Source organism: Protopterus annectens, chromosome 4.part0 (assembly GCF_019279795.1).
Source record: "Protopterus annectens isolate FY-2018-M chromosome 4.part0, PAN1.0, whole genome shotgun sequence".
NCBI lineage: Eukaryota > Metazoa > Chordata > Ceratodontiformes > Protopteridae > Protopterus > Protopterus annectens.
Genome location: NC_056733.1, coordinates 1895621137 through 1895640621, shown reverse-complemented (window position 1 = coordinate 1895640621; position 19485 = coordinate 1895621137). Strand labels below are relative to the sequence as shown.

The 19485-nt window shown below is 38.7% G+C and overlaps 1 protein-coding gene across 2 annotated transcripts in view; it reads right to left on the bottom strand.

Annotated features, from left to right (window-relative positions):
• LOC122800065 (calcium/calmodulin-dependent protein kinase type II subunit alpha) overlaps positions 1-19485 on the bottom strand; it is a 1141826-nt gene that overhangs the window by 168566 nt on the left and 953775 nt on the right. For both annotated transcript variants that reach the window (XM_044069562.1, XM_044069563.1), the window contains one exon: positions 4957-5032. In XM_044069562.1, the coding sequence (XP_043925497.1) occupies positions 4957-5032 (76 nt within the window). The remainder of the gene's footprint in view (positions 1-4956; positions 5033-19485) is intronic.

Here is a 19485-nt window from a genome sequence, read left to right as displayed (position 1 = left end):
TACATAGTCTTAACATTGAGTGGGGGTGGAATTGGCATAATGGTTCAAGTCTTCACTTCACAGATACAAGGTACAGGGTTTAATTCTGATCTCTGGTTATTGGCCAAGCTTATAACAGTCTACATACTGATAGGCTAGTATTCTTCTATGCACCTAACAGCAGGTAAAGAAAAATAATAGGTAAGAATATAAGTAATATCTTACATGGTTTCAAAATAAACCACAAATTGAAATACTATATCTGTTGATGTTTTAAAGTTAAAGACACCAAGTAAACACTGGCTGTTCTATCTGGGCCGAGCTGACTGACGTTGTCATGAGCATTCTGAATTAATCACAAAAATAACAGCAAAGTAGTTATCGCATATGCAAAACCATTTATTTTTCTCAAGAAGAAAACATAACAGGCATTACCGCTTAGCCAAAATTATAAAGTATTGTTATGAAGAAGTACAAAACCTCTGTTTCATATTCAGTGGCTCATCAAACAACAGAAATCATGTTCAAAAGGATCTAAGAGTATAAAAGCCCATACACTCCTCATATTGAAAGGCTTGCTTTTTCTACCACTAGAAGGAAAACACCTACAAAAATACACTATCAAAACAATCTAAATATCTGGGAAGAACTATATGAAAAGTACAGTAAATCTGGCATAGAACTTAAAATAACAGATGTAAAGCAGTCTTCTTGAAATCTTTTTCTTCTTCTTTTGGCTTTTCCTGGTTAGGGGTCGCCACAGCGGATCACCTGTCCACTCATGATTGGCAGTGGAGTTTTACAGTGTCGAGTTGCCAGCCCGGCACCCAACCTTCCACAGAAGGCACACACACTCATGCCTAGGGCCAATTTAGAGTGTCCAATCCATCTACAGCATGTCTTTGGGATGTGGGAGGAAAAGGAACTACGACTGAAATTATTAATTAATTCTCTAATACCTGTTTTCTCCAGCTCACTTTTGCATGGGAACTAAGACTATCTCTGCTGTCAGTGAATACAAGGCAGATACATTAATCCAGGGTATGACACTAGTCCTTCACAGGATACAAACACACACACACACACACACACACACACACACACACACACACACACACACACACACACACACACACACACACACACACACACACACATCCCTCACAAATACCTGTAGGAAATTTGAAGAACTTCTTAATCACTTTGAGATGTCCAAGGGAGCCAGACTCCCTAGCAAAAGCTCCCATGGACACAGAAAGAAAAGCAAGATCTATGCAGAATGTACTCCATCTGAGAACTAAACCACACAACCAAATGTTGTGAATCAGTAACACTAACCATTGTACTACTGTGCTTCTGTACCACAAAGAAATATAAGAAATCCACACCTGTTAATATTGATAGATTCTAACAACTTTGATCTTGTCCTTTCTAACCTAGATGATACCCGTACCTGGCCATGCACCTTCTCACTCCTAGTTTACTCTGACCACAAGTCAATCATTTTCTCTGTCAAGTTTTTTGGTCCTACTCCACCACCAAATGAGACGATATGTAGGAACTTCTCAAGGGCAAATCTACTTCAGCTTGTAGAAGACCTATGCAAAATTTCCAGCAATCCCCCAAAAAAGGACCCACCTGAGAGCTGCTTAATCTGACTTTTACCAGCACTTAAACAGCTGCACAGGTCTGCCCTTAATGTAGTAATAAATTCAGGAATAAACCTGTCTGTCTGAACTTCAGTATTAATAAACTATACAACAAAAAGTGGAAAACCACAAAATATTTTAAGAAATCCTCATCCACTTATCTTAAGACAACAGTGAAACATGTCAGCCAGGAACGTATGAGCTCTTTTAGAAAGTGTAAATTCTTTAAGGTTTCTGCAGATACTTCAGTTCATTTTTTGTTAGTGAAAAAATGATGTTATGAATATAAGGAATAATGCCCACCAATACGTTGAGCTCATCTATAAAAGTGTTATACATTCTGATCCCAAGCATGTAGCCTGTATCTCAGCAAACAAATTTAGTGAAAACTTTACCCACCTACCCAGGTTGCAACCACTATTATCTCCAAAAGTTTAGTCTCCCCTAAATCACTGTGGAGCAAGTCTCAGAATCTATATCAAAGTCTATAAATAATATTTTGGATGTGATTAGATAAGTTACCTGGCTGCATTCTCATCAGTGTCAAAACTGTATTATCTGAGCCTCTGCATAAATTGTTCAGCCTCAGCCTATCCATATGGTTCAAATGCCCAATGCCTAGAGAACAGAAACTCTGACTTATCTACAAAAGGAGGGGTACCTCTTTGTATCCAGGCTTTGATAGACCCATCAGTCTCAGCAGTCTTATATGCAATGCCATGGAATGTGTCATACCAGAACTCATTAGTATGGACAAAGACAAATTGTCTGATATAGACTTCAGCCAGTTCTTGTTTGTGAAGAGCAGGTCTTTTATCATGAACTAACTATGCTTTGCTGGAAAGGTTACAGAACCAATGGACAGCAGTCATTCAATGCATGCTGCTTATCTCGACCAGGTCAAGTCTTCTGACACCATTTATCACACTGGTATTATAAAAAACTGGATTAACGTAACATACTGTCTCCTTTTTAGCATTTATTTTACAGACATCCAAGCCAATAGCACAGAAGGGTGGCTAGCCATATTTGCTGATGACTGCAAGTTGGATATCCACTCATAAGTTAAAATCATCCACTCATCTACTAATACCAACCAGCTTCAGGAAGAACTGCTATACACACATAGTTCATAGGTTCATAGGTGTGTACTAGGCTAATAGCCCTGAAGCCTTTACAAGCCTAGCCCATAGAAGTGCCCTGGCATCATGCTGCCCGACATTAGTTCCCAGTGCTTCTATCAAGTAGAGCCACTGCAGTGATCCCTGGGGTGAACTTTCTATTTCCCATCCACTCATCAAGATTTCTCTTGAAGAGGGCCAGTAAGGTGCTCTGCTTGACATGTATGGGAAGTCTATTCCAGAGCATGGGCAGACTCTGGGTTGGTGTTCCAAAAGGATTCTCAAGCTAAATACAAAAAGGCGCAGTGCAGTAGCATTTTACAAAAAAAGCACTTCCCATGTCATATGTTATAAATGGCACTCCTCTTAAGACAGACATGGTCATAAGACACCTGGCTACTTATGTGGACAACTTGCTCTCATTAAATCATCAGGTTTACAACATAGTCAGGAAGTCCATTTCCCTAACTCAGTTAATTTACAAAGGAATAGTCTCAAGATCGTAGGATGTTGTTATACTACTATTCTCTTTGTTTATTAAAGCCGTCACTGCATATAATGCTTCCTTTGATGTCTTCTAGTCCAAGCATATCACTCAGCTGGAAATGGTCCAAGGATTTTTAACCAAGAAAATTAATGCCTTAAATCCTTCACCTACCATGACAGATTAGCACAATATACCTACATATATTATGCAATACACTTTGCATCCAGTAACCTACCAGATTCTCTGTGGTGACCAATGTCTTACCTTTTAAGGTATAGTACACGCAATCTTATTTGACCTCCAGTTTCTTTGCAAAAATTAGTGTGTCTACAAAAGCCCACAGTTGTGACTTAAATTTAAACCAACAAGTATACAAATCACATAAGAGGGTTAAAGTCCTAATTCAACATATTCCCAGTATGTGGAATAAATTGCCACTGTAGTTCACACAAAGTACTACCTTTGCTAATTTTATGGTCAGTCTTGGTAACTAGATGGGTAGATACACATTTGCCATAGGATTATTTACATAGTCCTGGTCTATTTGAGAGGTGGGCAGTATTAAATGCTCAAAAAGGGCAGCAAGAACGTTTAAGTGTATCTTCTTAAAGGTGCATATGGCTAAGCATCTCAAAGTCACCTGTTTAGTATTGTTCCTACATTCCACATACATCTTCAGTGTATGTTGCTGGAAATATACCTGCATATTAGGGGTGCAGACTAAATGGTGTGCATTTAAAAAGGTGTCAAATGTCTGCCTTCAACAGATAAACTATTCTCATTGTATAAAGTGATGTGAACTGCCTGTCTGTTGACAAGTAATAATAAAGTGAAAGGAACAAAGCTACCTGAGCAGCAGGTAAATAATAAATATTCTCACTTGAACAGGATATGAACAAACTGTTTAAATGTATGTCATACATCATCTGCATTGTTAAAAAATTGTTAAAAATCTTAGCAAAGTACTCGGAAGATAGCTAATTGTTTCACTTTGAATTTTAGAGATGTTACTAAAAATTTACTGCAGTCTGCATTTTATTCTTTTGTCTTTAACTGACTCTAGAAATCTGCCATTAACTGAAGCTCAGGGATGGATGTTGTCATTGTCAGTCCTTATGTAGAACATCTTGGTGGTCTATGAAGTTCAAAAGTTGACATAGTAAATTTACAGGACTGCACTTGATAACACCATGTTTCAACAAAGGCTTCTAGGGAATTATTGTTTAGGAAGTGTCATAGTAAAGCCTGGTGCATTTCCATGGAAGCTTCTTTAGTAGGCATTCCAGCAAAAAAACACTTATATTTTATTTAATTCATGCCCACTCAAGGGGACAGTGAAAGTGCCTGGAAGAAACAATGAAAGGTACTGTATCATTTTAACTGCACTTTCACTATGTTTTAATTGATTTGATATAAACAACAATAATAATAGTAATACTACTACTAATAATAATAATAAAAATAACAACAACAATAATAAGGAATAGTGAAGGTGCTACCAAGCTTTACAAATTAGCAACTGTACTTATGAGCATTACACAGGAGGTCCCTAGTTAAGCCTCATTTAGTTTATACCACACAGGGAACAGTTATGTGTCTGAGGGGTCACAGACAATGCTATTTTAGTTTTGACTTTCAAACAGTAGATACATCATTTTATACAAATAAGCTATTGTTAATGAAATTTCATATCTTGCAAAAAAAGGAGGAAACCACTTACGTATATGATTCCAGATCTCCATTGCTGATAGCCTCAATGAGCTGCTCTGTTACCTTAATGATTTCTTGTTTCCGCACTGAAATGAAAACAAATAATAAGGCATATCAAATAATTGCATATGCAGTTTGTTTACATGCATCCACACATTTATCATGAATATTAAACAAAATAAACAGAACAGTAGATTTAGATATTGAAATGGATGGCACATACAAGCTAGAACAGTATATGAATGTTTTTACATTTCATTTGATTCATATATTTTTTAAATAAGGTATTTAAAGCAGTAGTTGTTTTAAAAATAAAATTCTTACAGGGTATTTTAATCTGTGAGCATGCACATTATTAACTAGGTGTATGGTTCCTTAATATCTTCATTTATTTATTTAATTGTATAATCATTTTGGGGGTTTAAATAGAGAAGTGAGTGGTTTGACTTTATTTTGAAGAAGTCTTTTATGTGAAAAAGATGAAAGGGCTTAATCTACTATATTAATAAATGGTCATTGTGAAGAGCTTCACATTCTGTTTTGTTTTTTGTGCAAAAAGAGACTTGAAGCAAAAGAACAGTACCTAGATTAAACTAGTTCTAACTGCCTTCTGTGTCTCAGCCTGCATGCAGAGTGTCATGCACTCAGCCTCCTGTTTTTGCACAGAACTAATATATAATAAAGAAATAATCATCCAGCTCAATTGGAGCTGCAACGGACTAAAGCTTATTTTACTGTGCTACTATTGGCAGAGTGTAAATCAGAATGTTAATTAATTAAAATTTGATAACTACAGCATTAGTGTCTGACATTAATAAAAACGTTATCTAACACAGACTATTCTTAACATTTTGGAAAAGTATATTAATTTCTTCAAAGACATAGAGTGTCTACAGGCTGAGTATCATAGATATTTCACCAGAATCAGTACCCATACTTTATGCCCCAAAAGGAAAAAGAAACAGCTGTACTGTATGGAAGTAATGGAAGTTATAGTTATTTAGAACAAAAGGAGTGGATGAATAGCAAGGCAATGGTCATGTAGCAAGAAATCAAAGGAGATCTTAAAATAACTGAGCAAGCAGTAGCAGCTACATCCATTGCTCAACTATTGTCAGTGTATGATACATATCAGAAGCTTTTGGACTGCAAGTTGAATAAACACAATCCCAAACTTTAAACTTCCAGTACCTCTTTTGGTCATTACTGATTCTTGGGATTACATTTTGGGAAGTTGTCAGCCCCAGAGATGTTTCAGAGGGCAAAAGCAATGGTAACTATAGATCACATGGAGTAGATGATATTCTACGATGGGATGCTACAAAGCAGGAACTTAACATATATCTAATAAAGCTTCTTGATAGACTGAGGTCTCCAGGTATCGAACTTTGCTCCCTACACCAACTTAGTAATAGATGCTTACCCTAACCCTAACCCTGTCCCTTCCCTCAACCCTAAACCTACACCTTACTTTTAAAAAATCTTCCTGTAACACTGCTAATATGCAAGATGACTTGGACACATAAACATGCAGAAATAACACTACCAACACTGCATCTATTCCATTACCTAACCCTGACTCTGACTCTGTACTATTCACTCTCACACAAACATGCAAAACCTAACCCTACCATTCAAGTACATGCACAAACACTCTCACCCCCTACAAACCCTATTTATCTATCTTGATGAAGTATGCTTGGATGTTTGGCTCTCTGTACATTCAGCATTAAATGTTAAGTCTAACACTTGTTGACCAAAGGTACATTTGACAAAATACCCACACATACACACATATGCATACACAAATATATATGTGTACATTTGTCTAAGTAGCCTTTATACAGTTCACTTTGATATTGTTTGAGATATTTTGCCAGACACCTTAATATTTATGGGCATCAGTTGAAGTTTTTTCATCCTTGTGTTTTTAATGTATTGCCAAACAATCCACTTATGCTGTACTGACAAGGTCACAAAAAATAAGAAACATAACATTTCTACAGCTAGTGTGGTTTGGCTTTAATGGCCTGAAATTACCCATAAAAAAATTAAAAACTAAAAAGTAATAAGTCCTGGACATTCAAAAGCAATTTATCTCAAATGCTGGTATGTCCTCAAGGGGTAATTTGCATATATTTTATAGACCTCTGCAGGAGGTTTACGGTATTAGACAGTGAAGACTTTAGTTTGGCTGAGTCTTTCTTGCAATTTTTACTGAACTTTATTTTCTGGTTTGTCTGTGCAACCTTTTTAGCCAATGCTTCTACCTATCTTTCTGTCTATCTATATCTATCTCTCTCTGTACATACACGCATATGCACAATCACATTCACATATTTGCAAACATATCACTCTATCTGTCTATACGTGTAACTTCTCTGAAATACATAGGTTGTATCTGACTGATAATGGCATAGAGTTACAGCCAGATGTTAATAAGGTCAAACTGATTGTGTACATTCAAAAATCCATTGACAAATCATTCTCAGTCAGTTTGCAAGCATAGGGTAGAATTTGACCAAGCTTATTCCTCTTCTGTCAGACTTTACAGTACCACATTTGGTACCCATGTCTGTAATGGACACAGGTAGCCTGTAAGTGTTTCATCTCTCAGGCACCCCCTTATAAATGCTTCATCTCCAAGCATCTACTTAAACTTATCAAGGGTACCATAACATATCAGAGATTTAGGATGCATGGCTAGGCTTAAAAGGGCCTTATGGTTATTAGCCTAATACACACCTATGAACCTTCAGAATGAACCGGCTCCCCACCTAAGCACCATATTGAATCATAGTCTCACGTTAGGCTTTGTGCCCACTGAATGGTGCACAGCAACAGCTATCCCACTCCGCAAAGGGGGAGCCACCACTGATCCTGGGAACTATCACCCTATTAGCCTGACAAGCCTGGTCTGCAAGACTACAGAACGTATCATTGGGCGGTGCAGTGGTGCAGCGGTTAATGCTGTCGCCTCACAGCAAGAGGTTCTCCGGTTCGATTCTCGGCTGGGGTGCCTTCTGTGTGGAGTTTGCATGCTCTCCCTGCATTTGCGTGGGTTTCCTCCGGGTTCTCCGGTTTCCTCCCACATTCTAAAGACATGCTTCTGGAGCATTTCTCCCCGGGCCTCCGCTGAAAACAGGATCTGTGGAACCTAGTCAGACTTTCCCGGTTAACAAATGTTAAATAAAAATAAATAAATAAATAAATAAATCATCATGGAACTCATAAACAAAGACATTGGTAACCTCCAAACTCTGGACCCAACCCAGTTCAGGTTTGTTAAAGGCAGATCATCCCTTCTAAAACTGATCAACTTCTTTGAGGCAGTCACCAAAGCCATAAACAAGTGTAAGGTTGTTCACACAGCCTATCTTGACCTCGTCAAGGCATTCGACACAATCCCCCATTCTGGAATTATAGCTAAAAATCACTAAACTAGGTATAAATCCCTACATCACAAGATGGGTTGCCAACTGGCTCACTGACAGAACCCACACTGTAAAAGTTGCAGACTGAAAATCTGACTTCAAACCAGTGACAAGTGGAGTACCACAGTGTTCAGTCCTGGGACCTCTCCTGTTTAGTATCTACTTCTCTGAAGTACAGGCTAACAGAGAAGGCCTCTGGCTAATGAAGTTTGCAGATGACTACAAACTAGGAGCCATAGTTGAGTCCCCAAATGATGTGGACATCCTACAGAAGGGCCTCACTGAGACAGATGTCTGGTGTCAGAGGCATGGCCTCAAGCTCAATGCCAAAAAGTGCATTGTCATCCCCTTTAGTAAAAACTTTGTACCCATGAACTACCACATAAATGGCAATCTACTTAATGCTGAATGTGTGATAAGAGACCTTGGGACCCAGGTGGACAGTAGTCTCTCCTTTGATAATCACATCACTACAGTAGTCAGGAAATCCTTCTATGTGGCACACCTTATCAGAAAAGGGTTTTCATCCAGGAAAAAAAGAGGTCATTGTTCACCTCTACTTGGCACTCATTAGACCCATTATAGAGTACAACCCCCCTTTTGGAATGTACCTCACAAGACATCTGCAGCAGCTGGAAAGGCCACAGAAGTACCTCACAAAGAGGATTACTGGCCTCAAGCAGATGCCCTACACTGACCGTCTCAAAAAACTCCAGCTTTACTCTGTATCATATCGCCTACTCCGAGTAGATCTCTGCCTAACATGTAAAGCTATGTTAAACCCAGAGCTGTTGGACATGCTACACCTAAATAAATCCCAATCCCTCCGAGCTACACACTCTAGGGACCTAAACCTTGTCACCACACTAAGCAGGACATGCTGGAGGGATATATTCCTGTCCCAGAGACTTCTTATCCTCTGGAACAAGCTATCCATCTATGTCAAGCAAAGTTCCTCATTAGCACTCTTCAAGAAAAATCTTGATGCGTGGATGGGAAATAGGAAATACACCCAGGGGATCACTTCTGTGGCTCTGCTCAACAGGGGTACAGGATATTTCTTGGGTGGCGTAAGCCAGGGAACCTTGTTGGCTAGGCTTACTTAGGCCCTTGGGCTGATAGCCTAGTACCTACCTATGAAGCTATGAACCTATGATACAGTACGGCACTGATCAGCAAAACAAAAGTTTTGATTTGCTGAACTATGCAATTACTGCAGCATCAACTCTTAAGTATTATAATGTGGTGCCATTGCTGAACTATGCAATTACTGCATCAGCTCTTAAGTAGTGTAATGTGCTGCCATCTATAACTTTGTAAGTAGATATTAGTCAAGAAGGTATAGCTGTAGTACTGTCACAAGCAGGCATTACTTGCAGCTTATACATGGGACAATGACCGATGTATAAATGTGTTAAGTACAGGTCGAAAAGGAAATGCTTGTTTCAGTTTTTAGCAATCATAAATTACTTGATTTTATTTATGGTAATAGCATTATAGTGGAATCTGATCATAAACCACTTCAAAGCATCTCCTGAAAGTGCTTACATATGTTTCAGTACATTTACAGAGAATGTTATTACTTTTATAGAAATATGACTTTTAAGTAAAGTACAAACCTGGTAAACTCATGCACTTTGTGGATACTTCATGCATGGCTTATGTAGACGAGTTTAAAAAGGATTGAATGGAAAAATTATTTTGGAAGTGCTATGGAATGTGTCACTTAGAAATGACAACAGAAAAATGTCACGAGTTAAAAAAATGAAATAGTTTACTTAAATCTCCAGTGACTTAGAAATGCTGAAGTAGCACAATAGTCTTTGGTGTGAAATCACTACATCCTCCATCAAAACATATGTTGTGTTCTGTGGTGAACTCTCACATATAAAAGGCTCGATATTTAAAGGCAACAGTGTGATCATTCCTACCTAACTTCATGAAGGTACAGTTGTGTAAGTAAACTTCCCATTACAGTAGACATTCAGATGATCACCACTGCATTAGCCTTAGCTATATAGGTTATATTCTGCCAAGGATATAACAGCCAGCCAAATTTCACATCTTCAGGGCACCTTCCACATTCTGGCTAGAAAGACAAGTTTGAACAGAAAGCTCTTCGGAGATTTCATGCTAACTGAGAGAGGAAGGTTGCACCCTGATAGGACATAGCAATACATATATACATACCCTGGCATGATTAAAAATAAAAACAAGAGGGAGCGAGCAGCTACTGCAACAGCCATCATTTGAATATCTAGCATTGTTGTAAGTTTAGTTACACAACTGTACTATGGTCATCATATTGATCTCTGCTGTAGTAGCCTTAGCTATATGGGTAGATTACCCTAGTTTACAACATTTTGGAAGTCAAGGGACAATGGTCCAGGAACCCCTGCAGAATGGTCCTAGCAAAGCCTTATCTAGACCTAAAGAGGAATCAAGCTTGTAGAGCTTTGTAAAGGCATGTACAAATGACTGGGTTGCTGCTTCTGCAATACTTCTAGAATCCAAACTTTTTCAAAATGCCATAAACAAAGCCAAGGCTCTGGTAGAGTGGGCCTAGATCCTGCCTGGAATAGTTTTGCTATGGTGAGAGTAACAGAAAGAAAACAGGTAGATGAATAGTTTGTCTTAAAGTAAACCCAGATGCACTTTAGGTATAAAACAAGAATTTGTCCTCAAACAAACCCTGTCTCTGTGGAAAACAAGATAGGGTTGCCTCATCATAACACCTTGCAACTCAGATACTCTTCTTGCAGAAGTCATAGCAATGAGTAAAATAGTCATCTATGTTAATAACTTTGGGTTAACCAGATGATCTAGTTCAAATAGAGCAAGTGTTATATATTCTAACACAAAACTAATATCCTAAGGAGGTGCCACCAGTTTTATTTGAGACCTCTTACGTAAAATCCTTTTCAAAAATATTTCAACATGAGAATGCATTGAAAGAATAGGATCCAAAGGCAGACATTATGAAATGGACAATAAATTAATCTTGATGGAGAAAAAAGAAAAGCCAAAGGATAGTAACTCACACAAATATTGTAAAACTAGAGAATCACTAGTCGTGAATGGGTGCTGGTTATGTTGTTGGCATCAACTAAAGTACCTTTTCCACTTGCTAATATGTAATTTTCTAGTAGCCGGCGTTCTTGATTCCATTAGTACCTGCTACATCAGTAAGCAAGTGCCTAAATGGAATTAAAACCCAGTCAGTTGAAGTTGATTGTGGTTGGGGAGTATCAAAGACCCCTGTTCTTGTGTGAGCAGTTCCATTCTGTGATGAAGCTTGTGGTAATTGCCATTGGCTACTTATGAAAGAAGGGAGAACTGCTGTTGCCGGGCCAGAAGCGAGTCATCATGATATTCCTGGGGCATTCCTTTACAATTTTCAGAAGTAACCTGCAAATCAGTGGAAAGCGTATTAAAGCATAGAGAAACATTCCTGAAAAAGGAAATGAAAAGGCAATCTGTCTTCCAGGCCTTCTTGTATGGAGTCCTGGAGCAAGATTTTGCCAGCTGATTTTTCATACAGGAGGCAAAGTGGTCTACTTGAAGACGTCTCCAGAGATGGTTCAAATCATGGATGGCTGCTTCATCTAGTTTCCATCCATCAGGGTTTGCCCTTGTACTACTTATCTTGTCAGGCATACAGTTTTGCTCTGATGGGATATAGGATGCCTGCAGAGGAAGACTGTACTGTGAGCTTATATCCCAAACTAACATGGCTTGTGTGAAAAAAGGGTAAGACCTGGTTCCTCCTTGCTTATTAATCTACCACATGAGTGTGGTATTGTCTGTAACAACTTGAAGAGGTCCAGGGGACCAAAGATGATTCAGAGAGTACAGTGTATTGACAATTACATGCATCTCTTTTATATTTATGAGCTTGCATTTGTCTTTGGTGTCCAAAAAACATTGCCCTTTTATCCCTCTTGATACTGCTCCCCAAGCAAAATCCAAGGTGTCTGTGGTATCTTATTGCTTTGGAGTTGGGGGTGGAAATAAGGGGGCACCTGGATTAAGGACATTTGCTGTCTTCACCAAGTAATCTCTCTTCTGCAAAAACAGACACCTGAGATTTGAAAAGATAGTTGGTGTTCATGCTTGGACCAAAGAGACTTCAGATAATATTGTATCTTCTAAAGTGAAGTCTTGCTAGTAGTATCATGAGAATCAATCATGCCCAAAATCCTGAGAGACCAAACACAAAATCTCTCCCCATAGGATAATTTTAATTCTCATTTTTCACATGGCTTTAGGTGATTTGGTTGTGTTGAGTAGTGCTGCCAAATGGGTATGGTTATTTGAGAATGTTAAGTGTGTTGAGGACCTGGCCAACTCTGACCTGTGCCAGGGACCCATGTTAACAGTGGGAGGAATGCATGTGCTCCATAAAGCCCAGCAGTCCTGGGTCAATAAGCTAGTGGTTAGTCAGTGTCCAGTTGCCAAGCTTAGGTTACCTGGGCTATCTCTAAGGAAAACCTGGACATACCACCAATCAACCTATCAAAAATGAACTGAGAATTACTTTAGTCAATAAAGGTTCACTGACAGGATGCAACTTGGAAGTGGATGGGATAATGGTAAGGAGGAGGCTGGACATCCTATGTATCCAGGAGACAATATGAAAGGACAGTGCAGCAAAGTTACTTGGCTTGGGATCCAGAGTCCACTACACCGCAGGAGGACAGACTAGAAATGGTGGGGTATTGTGGTGAGGGAGTAACTTCAGAAAATAGCGAGGGATGTCATCAGAATTAATGGCAGACTCATGGCAATCCAACTGCAGTGTGATGATATGGCAGTATTCATAAAATCAGCCTATGCCTCATAGCTGGGTGGTGATAATGAGAAAAATAGTGCATTCAGACAGCAGTTGCAGGACCTACTTGATAAAGCAGGACAATATGAATTGATGATGATAATTGGTGACCTGAATGCAAATATTGAGGCAGACAGAAGAGGATATGAGGACTGCATGGGTCCACTTGGGTGGAGTAACAGGAATAAAAAAGAAGCCTTTCTAGACTTTTATCTGGCAAATGGGTTGATGGTGGCCAATACATGATTAGGTACGACAGACAGTCACAAGGTCACATACAAGAGTGGCCAACATACAACTCCAGTAAGGAAAGGACACTTGGATAGAATCAGCAATTACAAAGTCATCCCCAGTGAAACAGTCAGCCCAAAGCATAAACCATGGGTTGCTACAAGAAGTGCTCAGGGAAGGCTTTAAGGTCATCAGACACCAGGCTGAGGACCTGGAATTTGACTGGAGAGAAAACACAACTGTTCAAGACATTATTCAGGGCTCTAGCACCTAAAGAAGAAGAGGAAATAGATGGAGATGAAGAAAGAATGGCAGCACCTCAAAACAGCACATGTGAGGACTACAGAAGAGATACGCATCCAAGTCAGATATGGAAATAAGGAACATAAGGAAAGTTAGTGGTGGAATGCAGAAGTCCAGGAAGTCAGCAAAACAAAGAAGGAGTGCAGGAAAAAGTTGGAGACAGACAAAACAGACCAGGCTAGGAAGAAACACTGGTTAGCTAACTACAAGGCTAAGAGAGGAGTTGCAATAGCAAAGAACAAGGCATAAGAAGAACTCTGCCAATTTCTGTAAAGTGACTCAGTAGATGAAACTCTATCAGGTTGTAGGGCAAAGACAGAAAGATAAAGAAGATAGTCATACACTCTTCATAAGGGATGCCAGCAAGAACCTGTTCACCAGCCCACAATACATCAAAGGCAGCCGGATGGAGTTTTTCCAACAAATTCTGAATGGCTAAAACCCCACAGAAGCTGTACTGCAACAAACACAGCCTATGATTAAAGGAGGAGGCCCACCATAGAAGAAGTAAGAACAGCACTAAGGAAAATGAAGTCAGGGAAAACAGCAGGCTCAGATGAGGTCACAGCCCATATGATAAAGATGTTGAGTGAGACAGGGAGAAATGGCTCCTGAGGATACTCATAGTAGTATAGAGAATAAAGCATATCATAGATGACTGCAGAACAAGCATACTAGTGCCAGTGTTCATGAACAAAGGGGACGTTCACAACTGTGGGAAGTATAACAGTATCAAACTATCACACAGCATGAAAGTTCTAGAGATGGTAATTGGCAAATACATAATCTAGTAGAAAATAAGATAGAAGATGAGCAGTTCTGATTCAGATCAGGATGCAGCACAACTGACCAAATGTTTGCAGTGAGATAGCTAGCTATGACGAAGCTAGAGATGAGGAAAGAATCCAACTGGGCATTCCTGGACTTGTAGAAAGCATATCAAAAGCTCCTCATTAAGCTGATTTGGGCAGTCCTGCTGTAGTTTGAAATCCCAGAAGCATCGATAGAATTAGTGCAGACTATGAACAAGGAGACAATCACAAATGGATTCACAGTGGAAGTAGGTGTGCATCAGGGTTCAGCCTTGAGTCCAATGCTATTCATACTGGTGATGAACTACATTAGAAAACAGGTTGAAGGGGACAAATCGACAAAGTTACTGTATGCAGATAACATGGCAATACAGAGTCTGATGCAAGTACTTCAGCAAAGGATAGGGAAATGGAATGCAAAACTGAAGGCACATGGAATGAAAGTGAGTACAACTAAGAAAGTTGTAATGGAATCAAATGAGGGAATTCAGAAGAAGTTGAGAAATGAGATAGAAGGGAAGCTAGTATAACAGAATAAACAATTCAAGTATCTGGGATGGGTGGTTGAGGAGATGGGAAGTCTGAAAGAGGAGATCAAAGCTAATATCACAGGGGCTGAAACCAACTCGCACTAGAATATGAGGCATTGCAGCCAACTGGCATAGAGTGTCAGGTGTAGTGCATGACAGAAAAATGCCAAACAAACTGTAAAGTAAGGTGTTCAAAGCAGTGGTGCGACCAGTACTGCTGTATGGTACAGAAACCTGAGAAATAAAGGGTGAGCAGTTGTGGAAGCTAGAGGTGATGGAGATGAAGTGTCTGAGACAGATGTTAGGATGCACCCTGTGGAAAAGATGAAAAAATGAGAACATCAGAGCAGAAGCCAAAGTACCTCAGACTGCAGAAAAGATCAAAGAGAACAGATTTTTAGTGGTTCAGGCATATCTGCAGAAAAGCAGAAGACAGTCTGGTGAGGAAGATTTAGGACAGACAGGAAGAAGGCAAGTGGAAACAAAGGCATTCAGCAAAGAGGTGGATGGACTGTGTGCGAGAAGACCAGCGACAGTCAGGCATGAGTGCTGAACAAGGTAGGACAGTGGGACTGAATAGAGAGAGATGGTGATAGCTGACAAGACACCCCAACCCCATGTAGAAAATGGGAAAAGGGGGGGTTGATGATGATGAGTTTTCACATCATCTGGGAGGTTCTCAGAACACAGCCAGATAAACCATTTGAAAACGGTAGCACTAGCCAGAGTCCTGGAAGAAATATCAACAGAGTCGTACAGACTTTAAACAAGGACTAATGACCTGTAAAAATGGAAGAAATTAAACCACTGAAAGCAAAGTTTTCCTTACAAGAAAAACCTGCAGACAAAACATTCCACATACGTTCATAGTTAGAATAAACTTTAATTTATGACACTGACAATTCAAAATTCTGAAAATCAAAGCTGTAGAAGTGTACACTTTTTCTCAGTGTAGGATTGGAGTTATCCAAATGTTTAGCAACAGTAGAATTAAATAGAGCTATAGTTGCTAGATAAGGATTGGGTTAAGTGTATAAAAACTTAGACTGAGGAACCTTATACATTCTATCTGCCTTTTTAGGGGCAGCAGGCTGTCAGAAACATTACAGGCAGTGACACACACCCCACAAAGCTGACAATACTGGAGGAATGGGTGGAGGTTTTGGAAATTCCATCTGTAACATCTCAGAGTATTTTCATGCCCTGCTTTGCAGCAGTGTTTATCAATATTCCTTCTCTTTTTTTGTTATTATATCTAAATTGTGGCTGAAAACACAACCAGCCTACTTACATGCTATAAGTAAATAAATAATTGTTGGGGTAATTTTATTAAAGGCTTTAGCCCCATATCCATAATAAGTAGGCTTAGGTAGCTTGTTTATTTATTTTTTTTTACTTCTGAGTGGGGAGGAATGAAAGAGTTCTAATCTAAAGGTAAGTGTTGGAGCATCTAATGTTTACTGTCAATATACTGTATCTGAAACTTAAAAATAGTTAATACAGATGATCTAGATGATGAAAATCAACACTTATTCATACAGACATCTTCACAGGCTTCCTACTTAAATGTTGAGTTCACAATGCTGATTCTTGAAATGATAAAAAAAAAGTCCCGGAGAAGAGTGAATATCCAACATTCCTCTTTTCCTTTAAAGTTGTTTTTGCCTCTCCCCTCATACCCCCGAATGTATATATATCAACTCTAAGATCACTATACCTCAGAGAAAAGGTAATATTTCAACAAATGTGAATCATGAAGTTAGCATTTTTAAGTCTAGATTTTCAGATATGAAGGCTCCACAATGTGGGGACTTAGCATAGCAAATGTTTACCATCTTCATACGTTCATACAACACTGGCAGTGTCACAAGACACACAGCTCCCACTAGGTTAAGTATTCCTAAACTGGTGTTCTGCAATTAGTAGAGCTTCATATTTTTGTCACATGCAATCCCTCTCACCCCTTTTGGAGTAACTGAAGCTTGTTCAGTTACCCAAAACTTACAAAATATTTAACCACTAACTAAGCAGCCTGATGGTGAACAGCAGCCTCTCAAAGGCCCATAGGCCATAAGCATGTTCAGAAAATGTATGTATGCTATTTGAAATACATTTCACAGAAAGTGAAATGCAATATGGACAGTCACATGATTCCACATGTGTACAGTCTGAATAACTAAACTGCTTTAATTAGTTCATCTGTCAACGCAAAATTTAGATTTATCAGCCACTTGGTCATTGACAAGTGCTACTGATGTCAAGCTAAGTAATTGTCTGGAAGTGTTCTGATGACTGTTTTCTATGTTGTTTACATCAGAATCAGAGGTATAGGATTCATATCACTAAACTCAGATTAGCCAGGAAGTCCTTGTGGAGACTGCTGTCAGTTCACTGAACAGCTTCAGTGATTATGCTTAGCATCGAAGGAAAGTCAGTATTATTTTGAATTACTTCTCTCTGAAGCAGGTAATTTTGTAAGTATCTTCTGTAGATCCTGTTATCCTGCCCTTGCATCAAATCAGAACGTTTGATCTCCGACTATTGTTTCTTCTGTTATTTCTTTATTTCCAGATTCCTAATCTGGTACTATTATGTTTGTTCTTTCTCATTGCTGTTCTGTCAAAACCAACGTTTTGCTTCCCTCCTTTTATCTCTAACAGATTATTTGTGTCATAAGAATAAGCTGAATAGTTTTCATCATGTGGGACATGTGCCCCTTGGAAGCTGAGCTACCCACTGTCCTAGTAATCCTGGAGGAGTATTGTGGTATTCCAGGATGGACAAGTAGGCTTATTACAATATCCTCATTTATTTATTAGGCTCTCTACAGTCTTTATCATACATTCAAGCTTCCCACTGTAGTCAGAGTATCCAAGTTATGAGTTCTTAAACTTCTTCATTTCTCAAATTTAAAAGCTTATTACTGAGAAATGGTGATTCATTCTCAGTGACTACCTCCTCTGATATCCCATTTCTTACAAAAACAGACTTAAGGAAAGTTGTGACTGTCTGACATGTTTCTGTCTGTCAGCTGTACAATGTCAGTAAACTAAGCATAGTAGTCAGCACACAAAGAAAAGGCAAGTTTTTGTGCCAAAACAAATCTATACCAACCTTTATGCATGGCAAAGACAGAATTTTATGAAGGATGAATTTGTATTGAAGTTTTGAGGTCTGTAGAGATGGTAAATTTCAAAGCCTCTGACCATCTGTTCTCACTGCTTTGTCATACCCGACCAATAAATAATATCCTGAATTATTTCTTTACCTTAGTTCATGTCTAAATATGATTCACGTATTCATCTAAGCATATTCTCTGGTAGTTGTAATGGAATTATTACTCTTTCATCCTTACAATAACAAACCCTAAAGCACTGACAGCTCATCTCTTTCTGAGGAAAATAAGATCTTATTAATGAATTAAGTGGTTTGGCAGTACTTGGGTCACCGTGACATAATGATATGAAGCAGCATCTGTGACTCAAAAGCATTATTAAGTACAGGTTCAAAATTCTTGTAGCTTTTCAGTAAGGATTTGTAACCTAGAACAATGTACAGCAGTTTTAGATCTTCCTCAAACAAATCTTATTCTTACATTCATGTAGGTACAGTCAATTTAATGTATCTGCTGTAAGTATAAACTTACAAGGCTTATACTTAACTTGAAGGTCTTATTTTTAAGGAGAGTAACATTCTCTCAAGTCTTCAGGTGCATAATGCAGTGATTTTTTGAAAATGTTCTCTAGTGCCAGGATGTACCTGTAAATGGTCTGTTGTAATTAGCGCACTACTCCAGTAAATAAACTAAACTAAAGTAAACTAAACTAAACTAAACTAAACTAAACTAAACTAAACTAAACTAAAATGAAAATAAAGTGGTTTATGATATGATTCCACAATGATACTTTTACTAAATCATCATCATCATCATCTTCTCTTGTAAAACAAAAGGAACCACGGCCTCATTAAAGAAACAAACTAAGTTGTCAAACATGGGCTGCCCAATGGAGACACCGTTCGGGCACTTGAAGAACCTGAGTCCCTTAGGCACAATTCTTAAGTCAATACACTTTAAAAAGTAACAATTCTCCAATTCTAGAGACCTGTACCTTTTCAGTAGTTTCAGCAGGCTGTCACGCTTGTGGTTAAATTCCTCGCTGTTGAGACCTTGACATGGTTTGTCAAAATTGCAGAAAGGGTTATCAACAGGTTTGAAAAAGTGCTCAGCATTCTTGTAGTATGGTAAATCACGCCGACAGGAAAAGACAGGTTTGTTGGTGCTTACGTCTTTACCATGAACTGGAACGTTATTTAGTTCAATGACAGTCTCCATTTCTTGAAAAGGTTCAACCGGACTGGAAACGTTAACCAGACGTTCCTTTTCAGTTGCTTTTGCTA